This window comes from Ochotona princeps, chromosome 6 (genome assembly GCF_030435755.1).
Source record: "Ochotona princeps isolate mOchPri1 chromosome 6, mOchPri1.hap1, whole genome shotgun sequence".
Classification (NCBI taxonomy): domain Eukaryota; kingdom Metazoa; phylum Chordata; class Mammalia; order Lagomorpha; family Ochotonidae; genus Ochotona; species Ochotona princeps.
Genome location: NC_080837.1, coordinates 2,984,520 through 3,005,137, shown reverse-complemented (window position 1 = coordinate 3,005,137; position 20,618 = coordinate 2,984,520). Strand labels below are relative to the sequence as shown.

Below are 20,618 nucleotides of genomic sequence, written 5' to 3'. Positions count from 1 at the left end.
CAGCGCGGCGAGCCCCGCGGCGCCGAGCGGGGCCGGGACCTTCCCCTCGGCGGCGCGCGGCCTCGGAGCATGGGCGCGTGAGGCGGCTGGTGCGCGGGCGGCGAAGGACGCGTGGCCGGGCAGGCGGACCGGCGGGCGGAGCTGGAGCGGGCCGGCCGTGCGGCCCCGGCGCCATGGACAAGCTGCCGCCGTCCATGCGCAAGCGGCTGTACAGCCTCCCGCAGCAGGTGGGGGCCAAGGCGTGGATCATGGACGAGGAGGAGGATGCCGAGGAGGAGGGCGCAGGGGGCCGCCAGGACCCTAGCCGCCGGAGCATCCGGCTGCGGCCACTGCCCTCGCCCTCGCCCTCCGCGGCAGCGGCGGCGGCTGGCAGCACCGAGTCCCGGGGCGCGGCCCTCGGGGCGGCGGACGGCGAGGGGCCGGCCCGTGGCGCGGCGGCCAAGTCCAGCACGAACGGCGACTGCAGGCGCTTCCGCGGGAGCCTGGCCTCGCTGGGCAGCCGGGGCGGTGGCGGTAGCATCGGCGGAGGTAGTGGCAGCCAGGGGCACCTACACGAGTCCGCAGAAGAACGGCGGCTCATCGCCGAGGGCGACGTGTCCCCGGGTGAGGACAGGACGCCCCCAGGCCTGGCGGCCGAGCCTGAGCGCCCCTGCGCCCCGGCGCCACCCGCAGCCACACCGCCACCGCCGCTGGCCCCCTCCTCCTCCTGCTGCTCCGAGCAGCGCCCGGCGGACTCGGCTGTCAAAGTGGAGGGAGGCGCGGCCGCTGCCGATCAGATCCTGCCGGAGGCCGAGGCGCGCCTGGGCCAGGCAGGCTTCATGCAGCGCCAGTTCGGGGCCATGCTCCAGCCGGGGGTCAACAAATTCTCGCTGCGGATGTTCGGCAGCCAGAAGGCGGTGGAGCGCGAGCAGGAGCGGGTGAAGTCAGCCGGCTTCTGGATCATCCACCCCTATAGCGACTTCAGGTAAGGGGCTTGGCCGCTGAGCAGCCTGGAGTTAACTTTCCTTCCTCTGCAGGGAGCTCGGAGTGGGGGATCAGATTGGGGGGTGGGAAGTGGGGTGGGGTGCGAACTCCTCCCTGCAGGGCACCTAACCTTACCTAACTTTCCTCCTTGGGGCTCCATGCCCTGGGTGCTTCTCCAGGTTGGAAAGGGTTGGAAGGGTTTGGAAAGGTTGGAAAGGTGTCTTGAATGTGGCAGCACCTCAAGGCTGCACAGTCAGGCTGACCTGCAGAGCTGGGCCAAGCGTGGTTGAAAGACCGCCCTGCACTGGCCAACTCCTGGGGCTGCTGGCCGTAGGCTTCTGCTGCTGGCTCCTGGTGAGCCTGAGGTGAGGGGCTGGGGAGAGGTGGGGAATACAGGGCACTGCCATACCTGTGCTTTAGCCCACCTTAACCTTGGGCCCTCACCTGCAGGGCCGGCCCAGGAGCAGGCAGCCGGGGCAAGCTGACTTCTGTCCGCCTAGCGGGACAGTGACCTTGCTCTCCCATAGGGCTCAGTGACCAGCTCTGATGTCCTGTCTGATGGCCAGCTGTCCTGTATCCCCCCAGCCCCCTGGCCCACCTCAATGACAAGAGTCAGAGAGAGAAGAGAGAGAGAGGAGACCCTGCCTCTCTTTCATCACCTGGGAAAGATGCCACAGCTTGGCCGACACTACGTTGGCCTTCTGGGCAGCTGGGTGCAAAAAATCGGCTGGGTTCAGGGATGCCTCACCATAGCGAAGGTTCTGGGGTCTCCCTGAATTTCTCTGACATCTGGAATATCTTTTCACACCCTCCCCTCCCTGCTTGGGGCTGAGTTTCTTTCTGGGCCTTTGGACCCTGCCCCTGCCTCCCCGGGCTCTCCCTTACCATCCCAGCTCCTCTTCCTGTCTGCCTACCTCCCTGGCCAGCTAGCCGGCCATCCTGCCTGTGCAGGGAGCCGCTGGCCAGCCCCAGAGCCGGCCATCCTTCACCAGCTCTGGGAAGCTGGTTTGTAATGAGAGCAAAGCCATTTTCCATCCAATGAGAGGGATTTCTCGGGCTGGGAGTGGCCAGTCAGGTAGCACTCCCTCGCTTAATCCTTTTCTGGGACCGCTCTTTCTCAGCCTGAATTCCAGGGTCCAGCGGTGGCTGCTGGACAGGCAGAGAGAGCCACAGTCATGGTCAAAGGCTACAAGCTAAGGTGGGATCCTCTGCCTCCGGCTGAGAGAGCCCAGGGTGGGCAAGGGAGCAGTGGCCAGTTGGTCGATCAGTGGGTAGGTCAGGAGGTGCCCTTGCCCCCCACCACCCAAGTCCTCCTGATGGTGGCAAACAGGCTAGCCTGGGCCAGCCACTTGAGATTGTTTGAGGAGGACTTCTTCCCTGGCTTAGCTCAGCAGAGCTTGGATCCGAGTTCTTAGCATCGAGCCCGTTGATGGGGGTTTATGGGTGGGCACCCGCCAAGGGCCAGCCCAGGTGAGCCCAGTGTCTGCCAATCAATGACAAGTTCTGATGGAGGGCCTTCCAGTGGCTGCGCCCTGCCCTGCCTGCCTGGCTGGTGAAGGGCTAACATGAGCGCATCAGATGGGAGCCTTCCTCGTCCTGTGCGTCCCTCCACCCGGCTGTGACGTGTGTGCCCGCAGGGCCCCTGCAGGCTGCCCAGGATGTGGGAGACAGGGGTGGGGACATGGTGGGTAAGGGCAGCAGGAAGAGAAGCCTTCAGATTTGGGTTTGTGCCATCAACACAGCAGCAGGGGCTGGCAACTGGAAGTGCATGCACATACATCCCCCACCCCCTTATTGTCCCCTGCGGGGCCAGGTGGGTGCGGTACAAGGGAGCAAAGCCAGGAGGGATGGGATGGCTTGTGTGTGTATCTGTGTGCATGGGTATGTGTGTGTGTCTGTGTATGTGTAGGGCCCCTGGTCATGCATCTCCTGCTTCTAATCTGTAATAGCTCAGCTCGTTTTTCAAAGGTCAGAGGGACAAGGGCCTGGCTGCTCAGCGTAGGAACCCCCGCTAGCCTTAAACCTGCAGTTGTGAGGCCCAGCCGCCCTCCATCTAGCCCACCTCTGGCTGCAGCATTCCTTGGGCTGGTGGAAGATGTATCTATCATTTTGATGGGCAGGAAGCATTGATCCAAGCAGAATTGGTTTAATAAAGGATCGCCAGCCATCCGTGATCGATGGAGTTTGTGGTTTGGAGTTCAGGGCTGTCTGTGACTGCTGAATTCTGACATTTCCTGTTCCTGGTGGTGGTGGTGGTGGTGGGGAAAGGGGTGGGCGGAGGCTGAGAGGTGACCAGGGCCTTGCTCCAAGGGACAGGCATAATTGTGGCCACCTAGGCATGATGGGCTTTGTCCTGTGTTCCAAGAGGAGAGCAAAGAAGGTGCAGATGGAGCTGATTTTGCCCCCACACATTGACCATTATGGCTTACTATCTTGGGGGTAAGCAGGCAAGATTATGTGTAGGGGTGTCACTTCTAGGGCCACTGTGGTGCCCCAGGGGTGAGCTCAGCTTTGAGAGTGAAGGTAGAAACCTGTGCCTTCTGAGGTTGCGGGGATGGCAAAAGAGGGAGGGAGGGTCTTAACGTGGCCTTTGCTCGGGCAAGCACAGATGTACCTGCTCAGTGACTCCCTGCTGGCCGGTTGCTGGCATTCGGTCACTGCTGGTGCCCTGCTGCCTGCCTTCCCAGACCAATCCTGGAACCAGTACTGCTTGGTGCTGAGCTACCTTGGAGCTCCAATGGGAAGCTATGGCACCTCCATGGCCACCGTGTGTGTGTGTGTGTGTGTGTGTGTGTGTGTGTGTTTTTTAATTGATTACATTTCATTTTGTTACAGTTTTATAGGCTCTGGGATTCCCCTAACCCCTCCCCGTGTTCTCCCCCCATGGTGGATTCCTCCACCTTGTTGCAATATTACAGTTCAAATCCAGTCAAGATTCTTTCATTGTAGGCATATACCAAGCATAGAGTTCAGCATCTTATTGTCCAGATACATTCAACGGTTTCTTGGGGAGACCATCTCTGGTCTGAAGACTGAGCTGGCAGAATATCATCCCGACCACCTAAAAGCCCCAACATAACATCAACAACAATTTACAACATTATGGAGTTAATTGACATGGTATTGAATAACCAATATGTTAAAAAAAAATGCAGGTTCTTAACCACATCCTGTGACTACTTCATTGACATTTCAATTTTAGTTTACATACAGCTGCCTTCTGTCCACCTTAAAATGTACCTCATGTGTTACAACCTCTTCATCTTCACCTGGTGGCCTCTGTCCAGCGGGCTCAGACTGGAGCTTCTGAATCTGAGAACCTGCTGCGGGGGGCATTGCACCCCCCCTCCCATGTCTGTGAGTGTACCCCAGTGGAGTTGTGAACTCTGCTCTGGCCTTTCCAGAAGAAGACGCGGGCCTGGTGCAAGACAGGATGCTAGCCTTCCCTGGGGCTCTATAAGGAGTTGCAGGGGCATCACACTGTAGTTGGGACCTGGAGTGGGGACCCTGGAGAACGAGAGCTGTAATGACTTCTCAGGCCCACCCTGTCCTACTGGCTGTGTTCAGGTAGGAGGTGAGGAGGAGGACAGTGGTAGCCAGTTTCATGTTGGGGTTCTTGTAGCCCATGCTGTGTGGGTTTTCCTAGCAGTGGGGCGTGGTGGTATGTAGGCCTGGTGCTAACAGTGTGAGCTATAGCTGTGAGGCCTCGGGGAGGGAAGGGACACCTGGTGCAGTTGGGATTCCAAGCTCCAGTAGGGAGATTGCCGCCCTACCCCCTTGCCCATGAGGCTGGGCTGGGAGGTCAGGGCCAAGGTGTTCTCAGATACCAGGATGCAGAGAAGCGCAGGACCCTGCAGCTGCCCTCTGCGAGGTCCCGGTTCTCTGGCCTTAAGGTGAGACGGGAGACAGCCTTGGCCCTTCCTTCAGTTCTCTTGGTGCCACAGACCATGTGCTTTGGGGACAGCCAGGTCAGGCTTGATCTGCCTGCCTGTCCACCTGTCCACTCCTGCTGTTCTCCAAGGCCCAGCATCGCTGGCTCAGACTTTGCCATCCCACCCACCCAGCTACTCACCCAGGGGTCCTTGCTAGAACATGGTCTGCCTCCGTGAATCTCCTGTGGGGTCTGAGCCTGCAGGAGCTCCAGTGCAACCAATGCTCCCAGTGCCCGGCGGGTACAGGTCATGTGCTTGCTCTGCGCTCACCCTGAGTTCCCCAAGGAGAGCCTGTCTTCTCCGTTTGGCCTGGGAGCCCTGGCTTCACAGAGCAGGTGCATTCTGTGACAGGGACCAAGCCAAGCCACGGAGTTATGCTTGCAGACTCTCGGGCATGTCAGAGTCCTGTTCCACCATGATTCCTCCCCCTCTACCCCGCTATTGGGATCCTGCTGGCCCGAAGTGCTTGCTGGCTACTAGGGGTACTCCTGACCCTCTCAGCCCCTCCAAAGGGCCAGAGGAGCAGGGAGAAGGGCTGGTGTGTGAAGTGACTGCTGTGTTGTAGGAAGAGTTCCAAAAGGCATAGATGTCAAGGAGTCTGGAGGAGACAGCAGGGCGAGGGCACGCAGTGGCACTGGCCATGGCCAGCTGGAAGGAAGAGGACAAAGCAGCTGCTTAGAGCTGCAGGTCTGTGCCCAGCAGCCTCCCCATGGGGGACCAGGCCTGTCTCTTCTCCCTGACCCTCCCTCGTGCTTGCCACCACGCTGGCCACACTGGAGTCCTCTCAGAGCACAAGGTCCTGCCCACATCCATGTGGGCTTGTGGCACAATGAAGGCAGCCGGCCGTGGCTCCAGCACACACACTCGCTGGCTTGGCTCGAGGGCGCTCAGCAAGCTGCTGCTTGCTGCCAGTGCTAATTAATAGAAGGGCTACGGGGGCTGGGCCAGGCAGCCCTGCCTGGGCCCAGGGGATGCTGAGGAATCTGCGGTTCCCAGCCAGAGAGGGCCAGCGGGGCAGGGCACCGACTTGGCGCTGGCTGGATTGTTTGTTGCCAGTCAGGCTGCCGACTGAGAAAACCGTGCCGGGGACTTCTGCAGTCAGCGGCTGCCCAGGCAGGAAGAGGGGGAGGAAGCATGGACAGAGGCTGAGCTCCCTATGGCAGTGGGTGTTCGGAATGAGATCCAGTAGGATGACCTGGGTCAGAGGAGACTGGGCACCATCCCGTGGAGAAAGGGTGGCACCTGGAAGTGGCCTGTTGGGCCAGCCCTGTGTGCCCAGGTGCAGCTGGTTCTGCTGTGTTAAAGAGGATAAGAAGGGGGCCCGGCGGCGTGGCCTAGCGGCTAAAGTCCCCGCCTTGAAAGCCCCGGGATCCCATATGGGCGCTGGTTCTAATCCCGGCAGCTCCACTTCCCATCCAGCTCCCTGCTTGTGGCCTGGGAAAGCAGTCGAGGATGGCCCAAAGCTTTGGGACCCTGCACCGGTGTGGGAGACCTGGAGGAGGTTCCTGGTTCCCGGCATCGGATCGGCGCGCACAGGCCGTTGCGGCTCACTTGGGGAGTGAATCATCGGACGGAAGATCTTCCTCTCTGTCTCTCCTCCTCTCTGTATATCTGACTTTGTAGTAAAATAAACAAATCTTTAAAAAAAAAAAAAAAACAGAGGATAAGAAGGGACCCTGGCAGTTCTGGCTCTGTGTTCCAGGGAGCCCAGAGATTGCCCTCACGCCACACCACAACCTTAAAACAGCTTTTCCTTGCCCAAAGTTCCCAGGTCCCCCTAACGTCACTGTTTTGCAGCCAGCCACGTCCTTCCTGCCAGTTGGTGCCCGATCTTGTGCTGGCGTCTGAGCTTCACTGCCCCCTGGCTCAGCACTGTGTACAGGGTGATGCCAGGGAGTCCCCGGCCAGGGAGGACTGCCTTGCAGGCATGTGGCCTGGGTGGGGAGCATGGTTATATCTCATTGTGTTCGCTCTTCAGGGGCAACCTGAATGAGAGCGTGTTTCTCCTTAATTGTAAGTGATAGAGAATGGGGTTGCCGTTCCTGGTGGGCCCTGAGAGGGGTCATGCGTTTACCACCCAACTCCCCAATTACGTAGCCATACGTTAGGTCTGGACTCAACCCTGCTCTCCAGGACTCACTTCCTGCATGCCCCTCCAGGTCTGTCTGTCTGCTCTCTTCTTTTCATGTATTGATTTATTTTTGGTTGCTTTAAAAGACTGAACCACAAAAGTAGTTGCAGAGAGTGGGTATCCTGAGAGTTCTGATGCTGAGGAGGGGCTCCATGAGGGAGTAAGGCAGTGTTGGGGGTGGCGAAGGTGGGTCAACAGGAAATGGAGATCTCAGGGTCCGGATGAGGGGGTTGGTGACTGGCACCCCTGTTGTATTGGTGGGAGTGGAGAGCTGCCATGGCCAGCCCAAGGTCACAGAGGAAGGCTGCATTGAAGGTGAAACCAGAGGCGCTGTATCGGTTGCCTCACAGCCAGTGAAGTTCTTTTTTTCCTGAATGGCCTGGTCCCTCAGAGCTTCCTGCCACCCCCACCCTGTACCTGTCTGTCTAGGGTTTTGGGTGTTTCCAGCGTTCTGTTATGACACAGGTCAGGGTGGGAGTAGGGAGCCTGTGCATAGTCAAGGCTGGACCGTGCCGTCACAGCCTCATCTCTCAGTGAAGCTGGCTGGGCCTCCTGCCCAAGATGTTTCTTTCTTCCTGGCCGGGGCCTGGGTGCCGTGGAGAGCCTGGGGTCATTGCAGCCATATCCAGTGCCATTCATGTCCCTGCTCCTTGAAGGAAGGTGATTGGTGCTCAGGGGGGGAAGGGGACAAGTGGGCCAGTGGTATCCTGTTCTGTCTGACCAGAGGACACAGTCACACGCGCTGTCATGTCCTGCGGTGAAATGAAGAAGTGCAACGGGTCTGTGCCCAGGACTCAGGCTGGCACGCCGAGGATCAGGGATCAGCTTAGAATGAGGATCAGGGCTCAATCTGTGTCTAGCCTTAGGACTCAGGCCAGGGCCAGGGCTTAGTGTGTGATCCACCCAACGGCTTCATCTGGGATCCACCCAACGGCTTCATCTGGGATCCAGACTGGAGTCCCAAAGTACATCTCTGGGCTTTGAGCCCATCTCTGGGTGATCCCCAAGACATCAGCCCCCCTGCCCTGGGCTTCTCTCCTTATCTGAGCCCCATGAACTCTACCTCTCCTCCTTAGCATCTGAGCCAGCACCTCTAGTCCCCTCGGAGAGCAGAAGCCCAAACTATAATAGACAACGGTGCTACCTCTGCCTTGGCCAGGGCCACCCAGTCAGCCGCTGTGTTCTCACTCTTAGGGAGCTCCTGCAGGTCTGGGGCTCTGGCCTGGATGTAGAAACAAGTCCTGGTGCTGTCAGGGGACTCCCTGCACCCCAGCTCTGGGTCACCACCAATTACTGTGTAGGTCTGGTGACAGCAGTGGTGGGGCGGACTGATTGGTGGCTGTTGGTTTTGTGTCTGTCTAAGCAGTTCCCCGTGTGGGCAGCCGTGTTGCCTCTGCATGCAGGAGGCTCTCAGAAATTAGTACCCTGACGGACTGCCTGCGGCATTGTCTTCTGGGCACGGGCAGGGGTGTGCCAAGGATGTCACACCCAGTATGCCTGCAGGGGACAGATGGCAGAGTGTACTGCAGGACTGGCCTTTCTTGATCATGGCACGGGGGTCATCACCCACCTGAGGTTCCAGCACCTCTCAGGGCCTTTGGCTGTGGCCTGGGGGAGGTGTGGACAAGCACATAGACCCTTGTGGATTGGTGGTCAGGGATGGCCTCTTAGAGGAAGCAGGGCTGAAGGAAGGAGACATCATTCTGCAGGTACCCTCGGAAGCAGACACTAGAAAGAGCTCCAGCTGACAGGAATGGGTGCTGACAGGCACCCCTGGCTGGGTGAGCCTCGCCTCTCTTACTGACCCTGCTTGCTCAGGGCACCCTGGTCCTTGGAGCCCAGCACTGTTCTCCTAGTTGCACAGCCTAGGAGAAGATTCCTCCTCCCAGCCAGGCTCAGAAGGCAGGTGCTAGCACGGGGCTGTCACATCCCGGAGGTCTCTGAGCGTGTGGCCCGGAGCCCAGAAGCAATTACCCTGCAGTGGCGGCTGAAGGCGAGAGAGCCAGCCCCTGTCAATGATTAACATGCAGTCACTGGAGGCCCCTGCCAGTTTGGGGCTGCTCCCAGACCTTTCTGGGGCCCCCTGTGTCCTTCCTGAGGGGAGCAGGAAACACCCGAAGACCCACAGGTTTTTGCAGTGCCACTCTTTGTGAGGATACGGGATTCTGCTTGGGCTTTGGGTCGGCCTCGCCTGAGCGTCCCTGGGTGCTGAGAGCTGCAGTCAGCCAACCCCGCCCCACAACTCCCCTCATGGTGCTTGCTGCCTGGCCGCAGCCACCTCCTCTCCTCTCTCTCTGGGTGTCAGGGTTGGAGCTCAGTTTGAGAAAAGAGCAGAGCTAATTGGCCAAATAGGTATTGAACCCGCTGGCCCTGACCCCATTAGCGCAAATTGAGCTGGCCACTGCTGACTGGCACAGCTCATGGACACTCTCCTGGCCTCTTCTGCTGAGGCCCAGCAGCCCTGCCTGCCGGTCCTGCCTACTGGGTACCAGCGCCAAACAGGTCTCCCTGGAATGCTGTGTGGCATGGCATGGCTCGTGGGTGGCTCTGCCTGGCCTCGGATAGCTCAGAGCTAGGGGAAGGGTATGGAAAGAGCAGTCCATTCCGCCCTGTGGCCCTCAGGGGTCATTGTCCCACAGGAGAAGGAACTGAGGGACCGAGCGCGGGGGAGGGGGGAGGGAGGTGTGGGGATGGAGCGGGTCTGGGCCAGGTCCTGGCCTCTGTGACACCCCCACCCCACCCCACCTTGCTCCTCAGACCGGAGACAGCTCAGGTCTTAGCAAGGTGGCAAAGTGCTGAGTCACCTGGGAGCTGTGTGCCATCAGAGATGCCCAGGGCTGCCCCCCAGGGTGAGGCCAGGTAGGTGTACTTTGGCCAGGCTCCCAGGAGGGTCTGTTCGGGACGTGGTCACGCTCACGCTTGGGTGTGTCCCTACTCCCACCCCAGAGGCCTTTGGTGATGACCTTCTCCTCCAGGAAGCCCTTCTGCCTGTCCTTCCAGGCGTGGGAGGAGGAGATCAGAATCACAAAATGTGGTGTGGCTGGGAGGGACCCTCAGGGAGCCTGGACCTTGCTCAGTTTCCTCATTAGACCCTGTGTCTTCCGCGGGGATCCTGCTCGCTTTCCCAGCACCACCCCAGCACAGAGGGGCTGTGCAGATCTGCCCTGTATTTTGACCCTTGGTGACCGGGGGTAACTCTGTCCCATATCTGGCCCGCCCCTGCGTGCCTGCCACGTGAGCCAGGAGCTGGGGAGCTCTCTCTCCCGCCTGATTTCCCCTGGGGCTGGGCTCACATGCTCTTCCACAACAATGTGCTATTTTCGTTTCCTTCTCCTGAGTGGTTAAGGCAGAAGGTTTCTGGGCGTCCTGTTGGAGTCTTTTGATTTCTGTAAACTGGGCTACCACGTTCTCCAAATCCTCATCAACCCCCCTCCGCCCCTTCCTTTTCCCAGCTGGGTGGGGTACAGAGAGGTTAGGCTGCTGGCCTGCTCTACAACCTGCCGGGCTCTCTGTGGCCCCACAAAAGTCCTGCCTCTGCCTGGCCTTCAGCACCTGCCATCCAAACCCCAGACCTGCTGCGACTGGGTGCTCTACCTGCAGGTGCCCATGGCCGACCTCACCCCAAGTCAGCCTTTTGGGCCCACGGGGAAACCAAGAAGGGCCGGAGAAAGGCAGGGCTTATTCAAGGTACCTCTGGCTTCCTTGGGTCCCTTTTCAGAAGCTCCAGGCTCCTACCTTCCTGCCTGTGCTTCAGGAGTCTGGGACTCAACAGCTCTGTTGTCCCACACTCGTACCTACATGTTCAAACCTGATAGATTTTCCCTGTGGCTTATGGGGCTGAGGAACCAGCCAATGCCAGGCTCAAGTGTTATAGTGCTACCACCCTGCTGTAGGATGAGTCCTTCCATCCCCCTGGCTCAGGGTTCCTTGAATGGGCACAGCCCACACCTGTCAGGGTCCCCACAGCCTGCAGACCAGTGGTCATGTGATGATGATGATGATGATGGTGGTGATCATGACGGAGGTGATGGTGATGATGGAAGTGATGGTGGTGATGAGGGAGGTGACGATGGTGATGATGGTGATCTTGATGATGATGATGAGGTGCTGAGTGTTTCCACTACACAGCAGATCATAAACATCACCTGCTTCAGTTCTCTGAGAGTCCTGTGATTCATTCATGGTCATGCAGCTGGGCAGTCAGACACCAGGGTGCCTCTCTGCCACCCATGCCAGAACCCCAGCTGCTGTCACCTGGGAACTGATGGCAGGCCCGCCCACACCTGTCCAGAAGCTCCTGGGTAGTTTGTGCACAGGTGCAGTTGGGAGGGTGGGGAGGCACTGTGCTGAGTGGGTCAGACGGTGGTGGGAAGGGGAGAGGGTCCCAGCTCCCAGATTCTCAGCTGACCTCTCCCTGGGGCAGTCCAGGGCTTTCAGCTCAGGCCAGGAGGGACCCCCAAAGAGCTGTGGTAAAGGTATCATTTGGGAATCTTACAGCAAATGAGCAGTTTGGACTTTGGCATTCTGTATTGGAGTGCCCGGGTTCCATAGCCAGCTCTGGCTCCCGACTTGGGCTTCCCGCTCACGCTCCCCCTGGGAGACAGCATCTGATGATTGCAGTAGTTTGGGCCCCTGTCACCCACGTGGGAGACCCAGATGGAATTCCCGGTGTCTGGCTGTTGTAGGCATTGGGGGTGGGGGAGAGGAAGGGAAGAGAAACAGCAGATGAGAGATCCCTCCTCCCCACGTCTCCTTCTCAGAAGAGCATGACTGAGAATCACCCTCGTAGAAAAAATTAAGAAGCGATGTTCAGAAACCACACCCCTCCAGCCGGCCCTGGATGCCCTTGGCTTTGAGTCTGAATCGTTTTGCCTAGCAGCTCACAGGCAGCCAGGGAGCCGCTCTAACCTGGGAGCCCTGTGAGCATTAGTCAGAGGTCTGAGGTGCATTATAAATAGAGCCCTGGTGGCCAGGAGGGAGCAGAGGGGGACAGCGCTGTCACTGCCTGGGGTGGGGAGACCCTGGGGTCAGCTTGGGGAAGCTGAGTGAGGAGGTGGCAGTGAGAGAGGCATTTCCTCTGGGTGGCCCAGCCCTGGCCCCAGAAAGCTGTGGGAAGCAGCTGACCCAGCCCTACAGGGCTGGGAGGGGGGACACTGAGCTGCAGGTGCCGGAGCCATGGCAGGAGACGGCTCCTCCCCTCCTAGGAGTGTGCAGCAGCTCTGCCGGCAGTAGTTACTAACAGGAAGTGGGCTGGTGGGTTGAGTTGATGGTGTTGGGGGCTGGTGTGAAGGGGGCAGTGAGGAAGGTGGCCCCGTGGATGTGTGCCACGTGTATTTGTCATGAGCTTGCCCGCCTGTGAAGTGCACTGGCCTCCTTAGGCCCGCTCACATACCCTTCACATGGCTGCCAGCAGCTCCCCTGCGTCGTTGCCCTCCTCGGAGCTGACTTCCCTGTATTTACTTGGACCCCAGGACTGTACCTCCTCCCTGACTTGTTTAGGGGACTGTTCACTGCCGTGAGCATGGGGCACTGCTCACTGCTTAAAGGTACATTGATCTATCTGATTTTGAAGGCTGCATTTCCCACTTGAGGGGAACCTAGAGAAGTGTAACAGAGAACAAAAAAATTGCCCCAGATCCCCCCACTTGGTGATAACCATTGTTGACTTTTTATTGTGTTGGTTTTTTTCTAATTGTTTTCTCCCGATATCAGTGATTACATCATTCACCCATCCACCCACTCATTCACCCATTTATCCACATACTCTATCCAGCTATCTGCCCATGCCTTCATTTGTCTAGCTGTCCATCCATCTACCCATCCATCTACGCACTCATATATCCATCTATTCTCCCATGCCCACCGTTGACCCACCCATCCAGTCCTTCCATTTAACAAATTATTTTACTGCCCCCACTCCTGCCGCAGTCCAGCTCTGTGTCTTGGAAAAGGAAATGATTTGTAGCTAGGGCAGCACACAGCCAGGCTGGTGAGATGAGGCAGCCTGGGTCTGTATGATGGGGGGTTGGAGGGATTTGTGGGGGAGAAGTGTGGCTGCTTCCTTCCCCCAGGGCCTCGGGGATCTCTGCACTAGGGCTCTATGGTAGCTTCCGTTGGGGTTTTGGAAGCCAAGACCTCTCCCTGATTGTCAGAAACCTCTGACCACCCAGTGGGGAGAGGCTGGGGCTGCCCTGGGGCTGGGGGAACAGGTGTGTGCTGCCACTGGGCTCCCACCATGCAGCAAACATGGACTGTTATCACCCAGCTGCTCATTCCTCTATTTCTACCTATTCACATATTTATTAGTCCCTCCCATGGTCAAAGGCACCATTCCAAGTTCAGAGTCGAGTGACCATAGCGATGTGGGGATGGCCCTGTGAGGAGCAGCTGACCAGTTCTACTAGGATGCAAAGGAGGCGTTGCTGTGGGAAAGGTGACATAGTAGGGCTAATGGGGAGCAGAGGTGCAGGCTGGATTGGGGGTTGTTGGGGAACAGCAAGGGCGGGAGCCCAGGGCATGATGGGTCGCTGAACCTGGAGCAGAGTGTGTGAGGTGAATGGTGGGGGAGGACCAGGGAGAAAGAGGCTGAGTCCAGTTCTTGTGTTTGATGGTCATGGACTTGGGTTCGGGAGCATGGCGGATGGGCTTTGATCCTGGAGAGAGCATGGTGAGCCAGCCCTGACTCCAAGGAATGTAAAGAGCTGACGGGACCAGAAGCCCAATGGGATGCTGTTAGGGTTACACACACAGTGACCTGATGGGATTCCAGTTTGTTTTAGAAATCCCAGAACCTACATCTCCACTCGTGAACTCACTACAGCAGGTGTATCGCAGACCCCTGGAGGTAGAAGAAAGGAAGTTTGAATTACAAAGCTCAGAGCGAGGAACTGGCAGGTGTCCTCTCATGCCAGGGCTGCCCAAGGGGTTAGAAGTCCAAAAAGCTTGTCACGAATTATGATGAGAGGTGCGTGGGTGCTCATGTGGAGTCCCTGATTGGTCCGTAGTGCTTGCAGCTCTCCCCTGATTGGGCCTTAGTACTTATGACTCTCCCCTGATTGGTCAAGAGGAGAATGGAGGGGCTCCCATCAGGACTGCTGTGCTCTGGGAGCACAGGGTTCAGGAGGAAGCTGTTAAGCTGGGTGTCCAGATACGTCAAGGCCCAGGTTGCTATGGGACACTGGGGCCAGAAATGCGGCGGTGGTGGCAGGTGGACAGGAGTCAGGTGTGGTTTCCAAGTGGGCAGAGTCACGCAGCCCCGGGAGTGTGGTGAGTCACCTGGGAGATGAGAAGCTGGAGAGGCAAGAGGAGGCCCAGAGGACGTAATGGCGAGAGGGGCCCATGGGGGAGGGAGAGGAGAGGCAGAGGGGAGCAAGGACACCCGAAGGGCCAGCTGTTGCCTTGGGTGATGGAAGCCAGCTGGAAGAAGTCAGGGCTTGGAGTGGAATAGTGCCACAATCAGCTAGGTCCCTGAGGGCCAGCAGCAGAGGCGCCTGGGAGGAGGGCTGCCAGGTGAAGGATGCCTAGAGGACCCAGGAGACAGGTGGTGGCGGCAATGGGGTAGGCGGTGGAGAGGGTGCCATTGCCCCTGGCCTGCAGGTTTGAAGGCTGGGGAGAAGCACACTCTTGTGGGGAGGGGTGGCAAGGCCAGGGAACCGATGAGGTTGTTGATGTGGTTCTGTGGAGGAGAGTGGGAGAGGGGAAAGCTGGGGTGTGTGTAAGGGACTCCCCTCCCCCACCCCACTCTGTGGGGTGCTTAGAGAGCAGGCTCTGGGGGGCAATATCAGGTTGTTTGGGTTGACATTCTTGATCAAGGGAAGCCCGCAAAACTCTCAACTTCTCATGCCTCAGTTTTCCTTCCTCTGCTGCAAGAATGGGCGCAGTCCAGAGTGTCCACCACATAGGGCTCCTGTGAACATCAGTGTGAGATGCTCAGACTCCTGGCAGACGTCAGCTGCTGCCCGTCCCCCTTCCGGGTCCTCCCCTGCTAGACCCAGCAACCGAGGGATGAATCAGGAGTGGAGTGAAAACTCCGGCTTCCCTCCTCTTTCTCTGAGCACTCTGAAGCTATTTGGTTTGTTGGCAGGGAGAGGGTGCTGGGAGGAGAACAAGGTGGCACCTAAAAAAAGGGACCACATGTGACCTCCATTCATAGATAGAGGCAAGGGCACAGACTGGTCGGCAACCTTGAACCAGGTGGCAGACCAGGGAAAGGATTGCAAAGGGCACTGCTTCTTAGGGGGAGGACCCAGGTCATGTGTGGGTTGAGGGCTGGGTGTCTAGCTGGCTGCTGTGATGGAGAAGGAGAAGGGAGGCCACTGTGAGGGTACAGGGAAAGCATGGCTTCATGGGAAGACCATGTGAAATGGAAGGGTTGAAGGCCAGGGACCAGTGAGAAGTAGGGAGGCACAGCAGATTCTAAAGGTGTCCTAGAGACCTGGCAATGGTTGAGGGGTCTGCAGGAGTGGGAGGGAGGGAGGACAGGGCAGTAAAGTGACCAGGAAGGGTTAAGCTCCTCCTGCCCACCTCACCCCAGGGAAGGGGGAGGTTGAAATGCCGACCACGCCACTCAGCGTTAGAAGGGACATTGCCAAGTAACATTTAGATGTCAAGGACAATGGCCTTCCAGGTGGCACATTTCACAAGCATGTGGAGAGCAGGCCCAGGGGCCCAGAAGTAGCACCCCGAGTGAGAGCTGGGTGCCGCAGGAGCAGGTGAGCGATGTGCTGTTCTGGAGGCTGCCCTTCCTCCGTGGACAGTCCCTCAGCCTGGAGGCTAGGAGGGCTGCCATGGGGGGAAGATAGGAAACACCATTCCGTATTGGGATGGGTGGATGGAGACAGGCCCGGGGCCCTTGGTAGGGTCCTCTTGCCAACCAGGACACGCCATTAACATAGAAAGCCCCAGGATGGACAAGGGAAGGGCCCCTGGCTGGTTGGAGAGGCTATGGGGAGTATGGCAGCCCAGTGGTTCCACTGGCAGGTGCAACCTGCATGCTGGAATTTGCCCTCGATGGATTCCAGGGCCCATGAGGTGCTAGGGAAGCAGAGGGCATTGGCTTGAGGTATTGCAGATGCTACTTGGGGGGCTGGGGCAGGATGTAGGCTTGGCTTCCCTTCTGTGGGATGGGTGAGCCGTGCCTGGCTGACCGCTGAGGGGCAGATTTCCAATGGAAATCCAGCTCACTGGAGTCTCAGAAGGCCCCTGCCTCCGGGGAATGCTCCCCCATGAGTCCCCTTGAAGCCTATCTGCTCTTGTCCCTGGGTGGTAGAGGAAGACTCCCCACCCCACTGTGGACTAAATGTGCAGAGAGAGGCTAGTCTGTCTTGCACCCCACTGAGCTTCAAAAAAACCCCAAGAGCTAGACTCAGGAGCCCCACACTCCTCCCCTGCAAGTTATGTGGCCTTGGCTATTGCCTCTCGCTGAGCCTGCAGGTCACCACCGGGAAACAGCAGTGACAGCAGTGTGGTCAGCACCAGCCTGAGGCCCAAATAACTGCAGTATGGACTGCACAAAGGGGTCACTTAGAATGCCAAGTGTTTGTGGTCCTGAGGTGCCAGGGCTTTTTTTTTCAGTCATGGGAGAACCCCCACTGCTGGGGCCGGCAACCATAAGGGGTGGTTGTGGGTCCCGTGAGCCTGGCTGGTGGCAGCAGTGGGTGCTGTCCGTGGTGCTGAATGCAGCTTTGCCGACCTCGCTCATTGCTGAAGTCCTGCTTCACCCATCTCTCAGGCACCTTCCTGGCATTCGTACTTGTCACCCCTGCCTGGGAGCCCACTTGTATGGGAGCTTCCTGGTATGCTTTCTGATCGGCCTGTCCTTGCATCCTATACTCGTCCTCTGAACAGACATGAGTTCTGTGCTCAGAGTGTCCACTGAGGAAAACAGGTTCTGCCCCAGTGAGGGCATTGTGGGCCCCCTCCTGGGTCTGTGAAGGCTCCTTTCCCCCTCCTGCTACCCCTCCCAGCTGTGGCTTTTTTGCTGGGAGTTCTGACAATCCCCTTTTTCTTCTGTCTGCAGACATGTAGCTTTGGGTGATTTCTATTTACAACAGCTGAGGCAGAGGCCAGACATCCTCTGAGACTGGACTGGCTGAAGGAAGGGACTCTAGCAAATAACAGACCAGCTTGGCCCCAGAGCCCCTACTCCCTTGCTCCCTCCCCCAGGGCTCTACTGTCCTCCACATCACCCTGGAAGGCTCTGGGATAGGGATGGCTGGGGGAAGGCCAATGTGCTAACCCCAGCCCAGCCCAACCCAGCCCAGCCCAGGCACAAGAACACCACGAGAACCCTCGAGCCTCCAGAAAGGCTGCATGGAAATGGGTGTTTTTGCCTTGTGTAATTTGATTTTATGAAGACCACTAAATGCGAACATTCTCCTGTTAATTATCATCTTGAATTTGGTCTGTAATTGAGGGAGCTAGAGCCAGCGGGTATGGAGGACCCCGCTGGAGTAGCAGGCCTACCGGAGTCAGCGTTCTCTGCCACCTGCGCCCACGCTGTTCCTTGGAGAAGCTCTTCTGGCCTGAGTGTGTTGTCAGCTCCATGCACACCCGGCCCTGTGCCTAGGCCACTGGCTTTTGTCTGTTCCACGAGTCTCAATGGGAATGAGTAGCTGCCGTGTCTGTGTGGGTGGGGATCTACTGACATGGTATTTCAGTGTGTGCATCTGCCTGTGGCAGGAGGAGAAGGGGCATGGCTTGAGAGCAGCCCAGGAAGGCTGCAGTGCTACCACAGACAGGCTGTGTGTTTGGTGGAGGACTGTTAAGGCAGCAGTGGTTGGGGTCCCCAAGCTGGCATGGGATATTAGGGAGTCCTCACACCTTGGTTGGGGTCTCCCAGCTGGCATGGAGTTGTTGGGACAGAGAAGGTGCTGGAGTGAACTCTCAGTGTCTGTCTTAGAATAGGAGGTCTCACCCCCCATCAGGTCCCAGCTCAATGACCTGATGGACTTGATTCTCCAAGGAGCTGCTGGAAGCTACCCACCCCCTCCCCCCCCCGGCCCCTGTGCTGTAGGTCTGCCGCCTGAGAGGGGGTGGGCCACCCTGAGTGGGGTGGGCCCCCTCCTTAGCCACATTCTGTGCCTGGCTGAGAACTCCCCACCCTCAGGGAGTGATCTCATGGCCCACCTTCCAGGCAGGGGCACTGTAGGGAGCTTGTCCCTCTCTGCCCACTTCCCTCCTGCTGGCCTCGTGTAGTAGCCGGCTCAACATGGCTGTGAGGCTGTAGTTCCAAGCTGCTCTTGGGGGAAGAGGTTGGCCCTAAGATGCCAGTATGAGACCCTGGCAATGACTGGCCATACCTGCTGGGGGGGGGGGTGTGTGGTGGTGGTGGTGGCCTATGTCCCCCTTTGCTCTCTCCTTACTCTACAATTCTCCTGCTAGACCTGTGTGTTGACTCCATGCACCCCCATGGTGGGAGGAGGCTGACCTCCCAGGAGCTCAGCTTTGCAGCTCACTCTGGCTTGTCTTTGGAAGGACTTGTAGGTGATTGGAGGCCTTAAAGGAACGGATGCTGGCAGCCTGAGGCTGGTCTCCCTCCACTACATTGAGTTACCCACCACAGCCCCTTCCATTAACACTCCATGCATCTAATGCTGTGCTTGCCGTCCACACACCTGTTATGGGACCAACCTCTGGGGAGGGAGGTGGACACAGCTGGGGTATTAAAATCCAGAGCATGAAGGGCAGGGATAGAATCAGGGTGCAGCCTGGACCTCCTGCCTCCCAGGGCACCTGCTGCGTCTGCACCCATCACCCCCCTTGCCAGATTTCTGGCTCCCTGTGACCATCACTTTATCAGCCTTGGAGGCTGAGTCAGGCCCCAGCTGATGCTCAGGGAAGACTAACGGTGGGTGTATGGAGAGGAGGGGGCTTGAGGAGGGGCCAGGCAGAGGGGTTCCTAATGAGTGATCTTGTTCTGCCATCCCATGCCTCCATGCCTCTCACCCTGTTCCCTGAGTGTCCCAGCCGCCCCTGTCATCCCCATACCCCTCCACACACACTGGCGGCCCTCCCCGTAGCCCATGCCACCGCTTCCCTGCAACTGAGCCCCTTCCATCCTCGCCGCTGTGTCTCCGGCAGGTTCTACTGGGACCTGACCATGCTGCTGCTGATGGTGGGAAACCTGATCATCATCCCCGTGGGTATCACCTTCTTCAAGGACGAGAACACCACGCCCTGGATCGTCTTCAATGTGGTGTCGGACACCTTCTTCCTCGTCGACCTGGTCCTCAACTTCCGCACGGGCATCGTGGTGGAGGACAACACGGACATCATCCTGGACCCGCAGCGCATCAAGATGAAGTACCTGAAGAGCTGGTTTGTGGTGGACTTCATCTCCTCCATCCCCGTGGACTACATCTTCCTCATCGTGGAGACGCGCATCGACTCCGAGGTCTACAAGACAGCCCGCGCCCTGCGCATCGTCCGTTTCACCAAGATCCTCAGCCTCTTGCGCCTGCTGCGCCTCTCGCGGCTCATCCGCTACATCCACCAGTGGGAGGAGGTGAGCCATCAGGCCTGGCTTCCCGCCGAGTCATCTCGGAGAGCTTCATGCTGCGGGCTTTAGGGTTGTAGAGGGCACACCTGCTCTGAGAGGACACGCAGTAGCCATTTCTTCAACTCCTGTGGGCTAGAGGTTGCACGGGGAGCCTTCCACGAGGCGCCCATGGATGTGTGTGATAACTGCGGAGGTGTCAGAGACAGAAAGACTGAGCCTTGCCAGGTAACAGGTGGACTGTGCAGCCAGGTGCCCCCAGAGCCTTCCCGTGTTTTACTGCTGGGCTTTGTGGGGGTGCTGACACCCAGCCTGCTGAGGCTGGGCAGGGAGCATAAATAGGACGAAGGGGCTGGTTGGGGAAGGCAGGGGCGGGGGGAAGGGGGCAGTAGGAAGTATATGGTGGACTTACAAGAAGTGGAGAAGATATGTATTTTTTTAAATTAATTTATTTGTATTTGAAAGGCAGTGTTAGAGAGGGAATCTTGTTTCTCCTGATTTACTCTACAAGTAGCTGCAACTGAAGCTATGAGCCAGGAGCCTCTTCCAGGTCTCCCACACGGGTGCAGGGTTCCAAAGCTTTGGGCCGTCCTCAACTGCTTTCTCAAGCCACAAGCAGGGAGCTGGATGGGAAGGGGAGCTACCAGGACTCAAACTGGTGCCCACGTGAGATGCTGGCAGCACAGGCTTAACCTGCCCTGAGAAGATATTTCAATATTACCAGGCAGTCCCTGCTCAGGCGCAGCCAGGTACTGTCAAGTGGGAGTGAGCCAAGGGTTATTGCTCAGTCTACAGATTCTTCATGAAGAGCAGCAATCTGGTTTCTGTTGGCAATTGTCCTGGGTTGAGTTTTTCTGGAGCAGAAAGCGTGATAAGGATCTGCAGGAAAGTAGTGTTTTTTTCTTTTTTTGGGGGGAAGCGGGTCAGTGATGGGTGAGACACACTCTCAGAAAAATCCAGGCAGGGGAGGGAAACGGCACAGGTGGGCTGTCCAGCCGTGTCCTCTGGGGTGACTCTGGCTTTGCATGCCACGCCTTGGAGTTGTCCCAGCTAGGGCCATAGGGTTGGCATCTTTATGTCCCATTGCCTGTCAGTC

The 20,618-nt window shown here is 58.1% G+C and overlaps 1 protein-coding gene across 1 annotated transcript in view; it reads left to right on the top strand.

Moving 5' to 3' along the window:
- The first annotated feature begins 26 nt into the window (after positions 1-26).
- Positions 27-20,618, top strand: part of HCN4 (hyperpolarization activated cyclic nucleotide gated potassium channel 4) — a 33,057-nt gene continuing 12,465 nt past the window's right edge. Inside the window, exons 1-2 of the mRNA XM_004594711.2 lie at positions 27-964; positions 19,108-19,531. Of these exons, the coding sequence (XP_004594768.2) occupies positions 174-964; positions 19,108-19,531 (1,215 nt within the window). The 5' untranslated portion in view covers positions 27-173. The remainder of the gene's footprint in view (positions 965-19,107; positions 19,532-20,618) is intronic.